Source organism: Notothenia coriiceps, unplaced genomic scaffold (genome assembly GCF_000735185.1).
Source record: "Notothenia coriiceps isolate Sejong01 unplaced genomic scaffold, NC01 NC01_scaffold00007824, whole genome shotgun sequence".
NCBI classification, from domain to species: Eukaryota; Metazoa; Chordata; class Actinopteri; order Perciformes; family Nototheniidae; genus Notothenia; species Notothenia coriiceps.
In genome coordinates, this window is record NW_011340525.1 from 150,180 (window position 1) to 162,746 (window position 12,567).

Genomic DNA, 12,567 nt, shown 5'->3' on the forward strand with positions numbered 1-12,567 from the left:
TCTCATGCCAGGCTCACTGGCATCCAGCCTAAATCACGATGACTAACACTGAAGACTCCAACCCATAACTCTATCACACTACGCTCTCCACGCCTACCTTCCAGAGGTAGATCAAATACTAATGGCGCATTACACTGCAGCGCGGAGCTCGCTTTAAGCGTGCCGAGGCCGCGCGGGGCCATTTTTGGTTGCGCTTCCACTTGGCCCTAGTTTTGCCCGGGGCTACTGCTTTCACACCTTTTTTCTGGCCCGACTAAATCGTGGTTCTATCGAGGCCAACAACCGGGGCGAAATATGCTAAACTAGTGACGACTGCTGATTAGTCAGAGAGAATCGTCACAATTCTCGCGCGACTTAATCCCTACTGTCGCATATATTACGGGCGCTTGCAGCATTTTTGAAAACAGTGAACCTAAGAAGAAAAAACCACATACCAAGAAGCAAGGACACGATGGCTTCCACATCCTCCATTGTTGTTGTGCGTTTTGTGAGTTGTGTCGCATTGAAGATGACGTCACGGCAGTTGTATGCAGCGTCGCTCCGCCCGCCAAAAAGCCGATCGCCCCGTCTACACAACACTGCGTTACTATAGTAACTAACCCAGTTCCTAAACTGTAATGTGAGCGCAGCATTAAAGTGAGCCGGGCCTAATAAGGCCTAACCAAACCGAGCGAGGCTTGCAGTGTAAATGCGCCATAAGTGTGTTAGGTCTAACTCTTAGTGTGTGTTTTGCTCCACTCACCGGTCCGTCACAGCGGTGTGGAGCTGCAGGATTTCTGCTTCACACACGTTACATACATTACATTACATGTTACTTGTTAGACGCTTTTATCCAAAGCGACTTACATACTCAATACTGTGGGCAATCCCCACAGGAGCAATTTGGGGTGAAGTGTCTCAGGGACACAACGACATGCTGACTGCAGTGGGGTTTGAACCTGTGCTCCCCTGATCCGAACACCAACTCTATCCACTGCGCCACACGCCTCCGTGCATACCGCTATTTTATTGTCATTTTCGGACACCTTAAAATACTGCCAGACTGGTGAAGCCATTTTGGCGAGCTTGTTTAGCCGCGCACAGAGAAAAGCGTCATCATTTTACGTCATGCGATCGGCAGAGAGTGAGTATCGGCCGATATTGATCGGCGGCCGATCGATCGGAGCATCCCTAGTTATAACTACTCAAGTAGAGACACTAATGAAAAGATAAATATGATTTAAGCAAACTAATCCCATTCATGTTTTGTTTTGTTGGGCCATTGTAAATCACTTGATCTTATCTGTGTCGCATGCAGCTGCTTCACATCTATTTCATTACAGCGATTGGCTGGGCTTATAGTCAAATACATTTATCAGGGGAAAAAAACTTGAGATTATCACACTTGTCTGTTATTTAATTGAGAACTATCTACTCTATAAATTGTAGTATAGAGGTTATTGGGAATGAAATTTAAGGCATGATTCCAACTAAGTGCCGTATTTGCGACTTACTATACACCACCACAAACCTGATTGTGTCTGCAGAAAGAACCACACCACCAGAATGCAGCACAAAATGCCTATCCGCCATCCTACATTGTTAACAAAAATATGTTGTGTCCGCCCCTGATCAGCTCTAAAGTGTAATGGGTTCTTTCTTGGCCCTGATCTACACATTTCCTCACAGTTTCATAATATTTGGGTCAGTAGACTCACTGACTCCCTGTAATCCTGCTGACAAACAAACAAACCTGTTGCCCCTATTTCCAATCCTTATGCTAAGATTCATATTAAAGGAAGAACAAGTGAAAAGGGATATTATTTAAGCAAATTATGCTTTCTAATGAGCGGTTACTTGGGTAGCTGAAGAGCTGTTTTGAGTGTTATCCAATGTGACTTTTTAGTGCGCACCACGTGGGCAGGTAGGAATTTAGAGAAACCGAGATGGATGTTTTCTGTCTGTGTTGTCATGTGTGACGTGTGGGCTGTTTGTTTACTGCTCTTGAGTGCTCGAAAAGTGGAAACGAAGTCAAAAGAGGAAGTCCTCAAACCACAATGGACAATTGTAATGACAGACTTGAATAGCTGGAGTTCTTCTATAAAAATATATTTTCTCTCATGGCTAGACTGTGACCATTCACCTAGTTCCCAAATCCTTCATCCTCTCCTCTGTATCCCCACTGGGCTTTGACCATCTAAGCCCTTCGCTCATGCAGTCTTCATGACTCATTTGCCTTCCTTCATCTCTCTCTTTATGCCTCATTCCTTTTGCTATCCATTGCTAGTTTCAACTCATCAGTTAGACCTCCCCTCCTTTTTTTTTCCTGACCCCTCACTCTTTGTTCATGGCTCCATTCTCTCTTTATTCCCGACCACTTTATTCAATAACCACTGTGTAGCATTGTGACGTCTTAATGCTCTGAACTCTTTAATTTCTTAGCTTACAAACCTCTCTTACCCCCCCCCTCTGTCTCCTCAGATGTGGCCCCCGCAGAGCAGGAGAAGCTCTTCATCCAGAAGCTACGGCAGTGCTGCGTTCTCTTTGACTTCCTGTCCGACCCGCTGAGCGACCTGAAATGGAAGGAAGTGAAGCGGGCGGCGTTGAGCGAGATGGTGGAGTACATCACCCACAACAGGAATGTCATCACAGAGCCCATCTACCCGGAGGTGGTGCACATGGTCAGTATACCAGGAGGGGGTTAAGTTAGTTTGCAGTTGAAGCTAAAGATGAGAGTGAAACTTGGGACAAGAATAAGGGCAGGCTGTAGCTGCGGGTAGGAGCTGAGCTCGGTGTTCCAGCTGATGTTTGTGATCTTTTTTTAAACTTTGTTAAAAGTGTTATCATACAATACACCCATCTGTTCAGAGACACAACACAGGCATGCATGTCTTATGGGCATCTTCCCAATGTCCATGTATAGCTGTGTTGTCATTAGGTTTTGAGGGGGCTACTTGCTTAGGGCAGAAGTCAGCTTTCCTAAGGTGTCTATTCAGTCGCCTGAATTATATTCAGTTGTTCAGAGAATAAGAGAATATGCTCAGAGTATTACCTTTTTTAAAAAATAATTTTCAGAATAAAATGGGTTAAAGCCAAACAGAAACAAGATGCTATTTACTTTTGCAAAAGCTTGAATGATCTACAAGATGTAATGTATTCAAATGTTTGTTTATTAGTGAACTGGAGTTTTCATTTAGAGAAATCATCACAATTAAATCTGTCCAATACCTTTTGTTAATTAAAAATACATGCAAAATCAGAGACATTAGCATCAGCTGCAATTTGTTAAATTAGCTCACTTGCTAACTCGCTAGCATGCTAAACCAATATGTGAACATTGTATTACAAGCTTAACGTAAGCATGCTATCATTGAGTGCATATAGGGTATAGCATGTGACATTAGCATTTAGCTCACGCTCGGCTGTTCATAAGTACATCGTCACAGAGCTTACTTTTATTCAAGCCAGCAAGGCAGGTCACTGTCATCTTTTCAACATCCAGCATTAACAACAATCACTTAAACAATTGCCTTCTCTAGTAATTCCCAGGGAAGGCTCTCCTCTGGTCCAAGGGTTGTGATAAATATTTTTATTTCAGCAGAAGTAATAGTTTTAGTTTTCTTTGTTTTTTTTAATTAATCATTTATGACTAAACTTCACCATCAGCGAATCCCATCAAACCAAAAACAATCCTAATTAGATGTTCTTCTCATCCCATTTTAGCCTTGGTGTGCAAGGATACATAAATAACAATACAAACATGGCAAAGGAAGAGCATCTTACTGGACTACAAACTATTATCTTTTTATTGTCAAGACCATCCGCAGATCTGCTAGAATCACAGTTTTGACTTTTCCATTTAAAGTCTCTACTGCAACGTTTTTGCAGAGTCATCTTCAAAGCCTGTTCTGGGTTGAAGTGCAGCACAGCTCAACTAATCTATCTACCTTGTAGATATTTCAAACAAGGCTCCCAGTGTTTTAGTAGGCCACCTGCACTGTCCCATGATCTGCCTGCCAGGGAGCAGAGCCCACAGGGGAGTCAGTTGACACTGCGAGAGACCAGAAACACAACACACTTAGATTATTGTGGATCAAACCCTTGGAGGCCAGTTGCAAGGACAACGTTTAACTTTAAGCTATTAAGATTATTTTTTAAGAATGTCTAAAATAGGACCCTTAATAGAAATGACATACAAACGCAATTTACATTTAATTAAATGGATTACAGACTCTAACGAAATAAATAGTCCCCGCTGTTTTTTTAAGCAATGATAGTATTGACAGATTTTCTATTTAAATCATTAAACGGTGCACTTACCTGCGTTTGTGATCATTTAACACAAACGATAGAAACTGAATTAATGAGCCGTAATCCTCCATAGGACATTATAATCGACCTTTTGAGCAAACTTTCTGTGGAGGCTGTGCTGTAGGCCTTAGTAACTGAATGGTGCTGTTACTTTAATTGTATGGAATGTTGTGAAAATGCATTTGTATTCAATCCGTTTTATTTTCACATACACAACATAACTCTACATTGTGCGCTGAAATGCTTCAAAATGTAAGGGAAATTATGCAGTCTTTTAATGTGGTTTCACTTTTGCTTTATATCTCATGATGGGAAACATTAATTAATGAGTGGGAAACATCTGACAGGAAGTCCAGGTCTTGCAGTGTGTTTTTGAAACTTTGTGAACATCTGTCATAACCTATTCTGGGTAGAGCTATTGGCTTCGTTAACCATGACCCCAGGTTATCAAAAACAACAAGCGGAAGTTTCCTTTTAATAGTGGGATAAACATTTTCAATACTATTTTCACTTCTCCTTTTCCAGTTCGCGGTGAACATGTTCAGAACATTGCCTCCATCGTCCAACCCCACTGGAGCGGAGTTTGATCCAGAGGAAGACGAGCCAACACTTGAAGCTGCATGGCCACACCTCCAGGTTGACATTTAAATTATTGCATCATCTATTAAAAATAAGTTTTTATAAGAGCCTCCCAGCACAGCTAAAGTGTGAAATTAGGAAGTTTAAGTTTGTCTGTATCAGATTTTAAATGTGTATTTGGTACTACACCGGTTTTAACACCGTTCCTTATAAACCATTTCGCCTGAATTCCTCCACAACATGAATTCCTCTCATTGTTGTTTTTCTTGTTTTTGTTGCAGCTTGTCTATGAGTTTTTCCTTAGGTTTCTAGAATCACCCGACTTCCAGCCTAACATAGCGAAGAAATACATCGACCAGAAATTTGTTATGCAGGTAAGAACATTTTTTACTGTACAGTCGAAAAAACAAAAAATATCAAGTGACTGTCATGGTGTTAACTTGACACTTCTCTTGCAATGTAGCTCCTAGATCTATTTGACAGTGAGGATCCCAGAGAGAGAGACTTCCTCAAAACTACCCTCCACAGGATCTATGGAAAGTTCCTGGGGCTGAGGGCGTACATCAGAAAACACATCAATAACATTTTCTATAGGTCAGTTCAGGTCTCCCTTTGCTCCTTTTTTAAAACATATTTACCCAGGTGGATAGTCAATATATAAATCATTGGTTTTGTTTGTTCCTACAGGTTCATCTATGAGACGGAGCACCATAATGGTATAGCTGAACTACTGGAAATACTTGGAAGGTACGGCGATTATACAAAGCTGAAATGTCTTTGTGTCTTTTATACAACCTTTACATGACCAACGCTTCTTCTTCACAATAGGGAATTTACTACTACTTGTCAGGTGTTCTGATTGTACTTTTGTGTTTCTCTCACAGCATAATCAATGGATTTGCCTTACCACTAAAAGAAGAGCACAAGATTTTCCTGTTGAAGGTTTTATTGCCTCTTCACAAAGTCAAATCACTCAGTGTCTACCATCCACAGGTGAGTTTGTTGAACACAACGTGATTTACAAGAAGCGTGGTTCGTTCTTTTTCATATGTGTGAAAAGCAAGACACGGCACATAAATTATTTGCCGGTCACATTTTTTAGAAGTGTATTTCAATATTCTTGTCCAAACCTGCTTTGAATACACTGATCTTTCCATGAGAGCAGCAAGACATTGTGCAAGTTGTAGTAAAAAGACTGATGCCCGCCCCAGGCTGGTCCCTCAGGCATCTACGTGTCCGTCGTACCTTTACCTTGCTTGCACATACATTTAAATACTTTCACACTAAATTATTTGTTTTTGTTTTCAGCTGGCCTACTGCGTGGTGCAGTTTTTGGAAAAGGACAGCACTCTAACTGAGCCGGTATGTCAAATGGTTGAATAATGTTTAAAGGTCACCTATTGTGCAACATCCACTTTTTCCTGTCTTTTATACATCAACATGTGTCCCCTCTGTGTAAAGAGATTCTGAAAGTTTTAGGAAAAAATATTTGCTCACTTTTTGTCCTGATCCATTTATATAAAAACCTGTCTGAAAATGAGAGCACCGTTGTGTTCTTTTTAACCAAATATCTCTCAGAGGGGAGTGGCTCATTATTTTTCATCTAAAGTAACAGACAGAGGATCAGCACTTTTGAAACAAGGCTGAAACAGAGGGGTTTATGCGATGTTACAATAGCCGCGTTCACAAAGTTCATACTTTGCAGTACTTAGTGCCGGCACTTATTACCCCAGGGTAGGGCTGCACGATATTGAAAAAAACGGACATTGCGATATTCTTTTCCCCTGCGATATACTATATTTAACCGAATGTAGGATTTTAGTCACGGACGTCTGGATCTTAACTGGTTGACTCATCATACCTTAAGTCATGNTCTAACATGTCATGATAATGCATGTCGCTTACCCTCAAATAAGGGGGTTCATCTGTGAATGAAGAAGAGAAGAACCTTTTTGTATCCAAAATAGTTCCAGATGGCAGATGTTGCTTTTCTTTTTGGAAGTAAAAATCTTCATTCTCGCCGGTATTGTCCTCCTCTTCCTCGCTCATTCACGGTGTTTTGAAGCTGCTGCAAAGACTCCCAGCATCTTCGACTGAAGCCTTCTGAGTAAATCGCCAGAACGCCGACACCTCCTCATCTCCACCGCTCCCATGTTTTTTTTTGTGTTGCCATAAGTTATTCTCTCTCCGTTGGTGCGCGGGACTAATGCTAATGATGCTAATGCCACAAATACAATGGTTTTACGGGGCGTGGTTTGCAATTCTCCCAGCCAATCAGAACTGGGGCACTTTTTCCCCCCAGAATAGTACCACCTCTCTAGCAGGCACTACAAATGGGGGTAAAAGTTCCCGGCACTAAGTACCGTAATTTTCGGACTATAAGAAGCACCTGAATATAAGCCGCAGCAGCTACCTGTCTCAATCTTTTCCGGCCTCCAGCTTTTCCTGCTGGAGCCCGCCGCTTAAAGTTGGGGGGCGCGGACCGGCCATAGAGGTGGTGGACTGTAACCTGTAAAATCCATAGATTTAGGAGGTCCCCTAGTGGCCGTTAGCTGTAAAAATCCATAGATTAGCCGCACCGTTATATAAACCGCAGCGTCGAAAAATGGGGAAAAAGGCGCGGCTTATAGTCCGAAAATTACGGTACTCTTTTTGGTGTGAACGCAACATAAGGGGTACTAACGAAAAGGGGAAAAGTACTCCGGTGTGAACGCGGCTATAGGGTGATCTGTTTGGTATTTGGAGGCAAACACTTCAGAAACGTGTTCTGTATATATCTGAGACATATAATATATTGATGAAAAAAAGTATAATAGGGGCCCTTTAATCTCTTTAAATATGAAGTTGACCTTTTTGTACTACATTATGACTTTCTAAATGAATACAGTGTCCAGATTATTGACTTTTTACTCTCTTCTCAGTTATTCATCACTGTAATTATCTGTCTTTATCGTCCCTACAGGTGGTAATGGCCCTTTTAAAGTACTGGCCAAAGACTCACAGTCCCAAGGAGGTGATGTTTCTCAACGAGCTGGAGGAGATCCTGGACGTCATCGAGCCCTCTGAGTTTGTCAAAGTGCAGGAGCCTCTCTTCAGACAGCTGGCCAAGTGTGTGTCCAGCCCGCACTTCCAGGTACTTTTTGTTTTCTTTATTGAGTCTCAGTTCTGTCAAATGTCCTGGTTAGTTTTTAATTATTTTTTATTTAATAGGTCTTGGCCTTTAAGTCTTACCTTATTCAATAAGTCAGTTGACATTTTCATCTCCATAGCCCTAATGTTAAGTAAGTTACTTAGTCCTCATGACTTTTCTAATTGTTTGCTGCTGCTGCTTTAGTCATGATATGGCATGTTTAGCACTGAAAACTGAAAAGCTACTTTTAAAAATAGTCCCCCCCCCTCCCCCCACATTTCATATTGTTTTAAAATATATTTTGGTAGAATTGTTTTAATCTATATTGTAGTTATTGTCCCTTTTTGACGACAAGATAACATGTTGATGGTCAAAGTTAGTGTTTAATGATGTATAATCATTGTCTTTCTTAGTCATGGACATATTTGAGTCATAGTTTTCGGTAGGGAAGTGAAACCGCTTTCATGTAACTGATGAGAATTTTCTCAGGAAATAAATGAATAGGGTTTTTTGTGTAGGTGGCCGAGAGAGCTCTTTACTACTGGAACAACGAGTACATCATGAGTCTGATCAGCGACAACGCAGCGAAGATCCTGCCCATCATGTTCCCGGCTCTGTACCGCAACTCCAAGACCCACTGGAACAAGTAAGATGTCAAACGTTGGTCGTTCATACACACGCTATGTCCTTCAAAGTTCTTCACACTGCATTGCAACACCAGTCTGACACAACAGATCACATAACTGATAACTCTCAAGTGTATGTAGAAATGTCAGCTTGGTCACAGAGTGTACTCTCCTGCACATCAGCTAACCACTTCACTAGATGTACTTAGAATAGGCATGGGAAGGCTGATTATCATCAACTTGAATCCCATTTTTAATGAAATATATTTATAGAAATCACATATTTATACTACATTTAAGTTTTTCTGCGATTAATGCATAACTAATGACTTTCAAATACTTCAATGTATTTAATAAGTTTAATATATAACTGAAGAAGTTAATTGAGAAGTACGGTAATCGGAAACTGTTTTTTATAATCTGAAGCAAAATGCTTTTTATAACCCACACTTACTTTTATATATCACTGTGTACTAAATATCTGTAAAGTTTTGGACTCTTCGATGGAAAATACATTTGAATATTTCTGCTAAACAATTAAAATAAAATAGAATTAAAAGTGTTGCCATCAGCCGCTCATGCATTAATTGTTTGTGTGTCATTTTGTCAGTAGTCATTTTCAGGTGCTCTAGCTTTTCTCCAATTGTCAGACCACATGTTTTAGATTTATTTTAAATTCCGGATAATAATTTCTATTTTTTTTTCTGGGTACAAAATTGGGCTTTACGGTAATGTTGCTTGTGTTTTCGCGTTGGACCCCCGTCTGACTTTTTCTTGTGTGTGTTCACAGAACCATCCACGGCCTCATCTACAACGCTCTGAAGCTCTTCATGGAGATGAATCAGAAGCTCTTCGACGATTGCACACAGCAGTTCAGGGCTGAGAAAAACAAGTAGGCACCGCAGACTCTCCTCTCACTTAATCTGTTTTTTAACAATAATGTCTGAGTGACACGGAATTGCAATCAGCCTGAACACTGGCGCTTAATGAGTGCTGGGTTTCACATTTATCAGCGCAGTGGAGCAGATTAATGACCCGAGCTCTGCTGCTTTGTTCAACAGAGAGAAGGCAAAATCTAAAGAACGTGAGGAGGCTTGGATTAAGATTGAGAACCTCGCCAAGTCAAATCCACAGGTGAGCATTGTGTGCCATCATCTAACCCCACCTGTTTTCCCCCTTTCTACCCCAGTGTGTGTGAGTGTGTGTGGGTAGCACTAATCTTCATGAAATAAGTGTCTTGTGTTTTCTGTAAGCCAGTTTTGTTGTTGAATTCTAGTTCCCCTTCCATCTTATCCCATTAAATGGATGGTTCACATTGTTTGATGGGGGCTGTATGAGTCTGTGTATTACCTACAGTAAAGGCAGTCAGCATGCCCCTAGTTTGGAGAAGCACAGGAGTATGTGTAGGGAAGTTAAGCTATGTTCTGCTGTGGTAGGGGGATCAGAAAGACACAGCGTTTCTTGCAAAGTGACTGTTAAAGGGAGTATGGTTGCCCTACCGTCGAAAAGGAAAATATGATGAATACACTTAAAGTGTTGCTTAGGCCTTTTGAGGTGCCTAAAACCATTTGTGCTCCCTTCCACAGCAGTACAAACGTTAGCTTAGCCTCCCTGCCCTTAGCCATACCTGCTTATCTATCCATCGACTGTAGATAATACACAGACTAGGGATAAGTGCATACAACCCTACCTCAAATCCAAACTATCCCTTTAAGGACTTCATGTGTTCATACTAGACTTAATGTTTTTCCAAATGAAACTGCTGCTAAAGATGGAAAGAGCTTGAGAAGTGGCCGTAGTCTTAGAATGTGCTTAGTTGTGGCGAATGCTTGAATCAAACAGCTCTAAAATGTTCTCTAAAGAAGTGTATTATAAATCCCAAGAGTAACTTTGTTAAACAAACCCCATCCCCTCCCAAAAATTTGAATTTTGAAATTCCGCTAGAGTACCGTATTACTTCTGAATAGCTTTACTAAATATGCCTATTTACTTTCTTAGATGAGAAGATTAATACCATCATGTCCTCCTGATACATTTAAAGTTAAAGCCCGCAGTGGGTTAGCAAAGCTTAATCCCAAGACTGGCAACGGGGAAAAACTAGCCTGGCTCCGTCCTATTTAATCCTACTTCTTGGCTAGGTGCAGTAATTTCCCCGGAGTCTTATTGTCACCCAGTAAAGACTTCCTGAAGTCACTGTGCCTGGCCAAAAATACCCCGGCTGTCAAACAGCAATTTATGTTTTTACCATTTTGGTTTTGTGCAGATAAAACAATATGTAATTTATAATCACTGAGTTTTAAGGGGATGGTTTTTGTAATTGTTAGACGGAGCCCTGCTCTTTGTATGTAGACTATTCCTTGTTTCCCAACATGTTAAAACCTTTTTCTATTGTTGTACATTCCTTTTTAAAATGTGCAACAATACAGATCTGTGTAACAGCATTACTGCTCCACAACATATTTTGACACAGTTGCTTTTTTGATAAATTTCAATAAATCAGTATTAAAAATAATTTTCTTCTTCTGAACCCCACCTCCAGTAAATCTGCTTCTTTGAATCACTTCAGAGCCTCTTGATTCATTCTTCTTTGCATGCGACTGAAAGTCTTTCTCCATCCTTTTGTGTTTTTGTTTTTGTTTCTCTTTCTTTTCAACATAGTTCTTTATGTATGTTGATTCCTCTGACCTCAATAGTCCTGTAGCAATGGAGACGGATTTCCCTTTGATAGAAGATGTTCAGAGGTTAAAAAAGACAGTTGAGGAGGGCGCGACTCAGGTAAACCTGACTTACTCTCTGTCTCTATTCACCCCCCCTCCTACAATCCCTTTAGATAGACCTGTGTGTTGCTAAAGCTTGCAAAGTCTACAAATTACATTTCCATGGATATCATTGCTGTATAATTCCTGTATGAATTGTAGTCCGTTTGTTTCTTTTTCTTAATTTCATTTTTCCAACCTAATATTATAATATAAACTAGCTGGCAATGGACTAAACACTGGAATCACAAGCTTTTTATTTGATGGTGTGCTTCCTGTTGCATGTTGTCTCAGTAGTATGGAGCCCCAAAGTCTTCCATTTAATCTGAACAAAATAGAAATTATGAAATAAAAAACAGTACTTAAAGAGCATCTTGCAGGTTTTTATTTTTTCTACATTTATGCTTAAACTTTCTTGAAAATTACAGGATTTGATATGTTTTACGAGACATAAGGGCAGGAATTCAGAGGGAAAGGAGCAATTTTGAGCTCTGCTCTTAAAAACGGCTTTTTTTTAAGGTCATACGTCAAACGCGTCATATTACATCACGCAGGGGACACATCTCCGCTCTCTGACCGCGGGTATAGTTAGTAGTTGCGTTGAGTTGAGCGGTTGTGTTTTAGTGTATTTGACCATTTGTAATCATGATGCACTATTGTGTTTGTGCAGGTTGCACAAATACCGGCCTGTCAGGACATCGAGTCCACAGTAAAAAGGACCGGAGCTAGCGTTCGTTCCTGGGTGCGTTGTGCATCCACCTCCCTGCAGCACATACTCTCCACAGCTTTATCAGGAAACCGTATTACATCTCTCTCTCTCTCCCTTCCGGTACACGGCACCGTAAGACGTAGTGTGGAGTTGCATTAGGTAACGCTGTGGTGGCTGTACTGCTCCAGCCGTCTCCTTTGTGTTTGTTTGTTTCCCCCTGTCTGTGTTGTTTGTGTGTGCGTGGTGGCTGTCACTCCTGGCTCCCGGTTCAACCTCCACCAGAGTCCTGCATCGGGTCGGGTACCCGCGGGTACCCGACGGGTGACCCGCAAAAAAGGTGTTTCGCGGGTGGTATTTTTTCAAACGCTTTTTTCCGGGTTCGGTTCTGGGTAAAACAAAGATGATGCGGGTCGGGTCGCGGGTGTTGCATAATAAATATATTTAAATAATAATAATGTAGTTTAATGTTTAAATCCT

General features: G+C 41.0%; 1 protein-coding gene across 4 annotated transcripts in view; it reads left to right on the plus strand.

Annotated features, from left to right (window-relative positions):
- LOC104944298 (serine/threonine-protein phosphatase 2A 56 kDa regulatory subunit gamma isoform) overlaps positions 1-12,567 on the plus strand; it is a 27,597-nt gene that overhangs the window by 10,171 nt on the left and 4,859 nt on the right. For 2 of the 4 annotated variants that reach the window (XM_010769818.1, XM_010769815.1), the window contains 11 exons: positions 2,461-2,660; positions 4,816-4,926; positions 5,151-5,243; positions 5,333-5,463; positions 5,557-5,616; positions 5,754-5,862; positions 6,178-6,231; positions 7,832-8,002; positions 8,518-8,645; positions 9,416-9,517; positions 9,687-9,759. In XM_010769818.1, coding sequence (XP_010768120.1) covers positions 2,461-2,660; positions 4,816-4,926; positions 5,151-5,243; positions 5,333-5,463; positions 5,557-5,616; positions 5,754-5,862; positions 6,178-6,231; positions 7,832-8,002; positions 8,518-8,645; positions 9,416-9,517; positions 9,687-9,759 — 1,232 coding nt within the window. Of the gene's footprint in view, positions 1-2,460; positions 2,661-4,815; positions 4,927-5,150; positions 5,244-5,332; positions 5,464-5,556; positions 5,617-5,753; positions 5,863-6,177; positions 6,232-7,831; positions 8,003-8,517; positions 8,646-9,415; positions 9,518-9,686; positions 9,760-11,283; positions 11,401-12,567 lie in introns of all 4 variants that reach the window. The other 2 variants (XM_010769817.1, XM_010769816.1) reach the window with 2 other exon arrangements.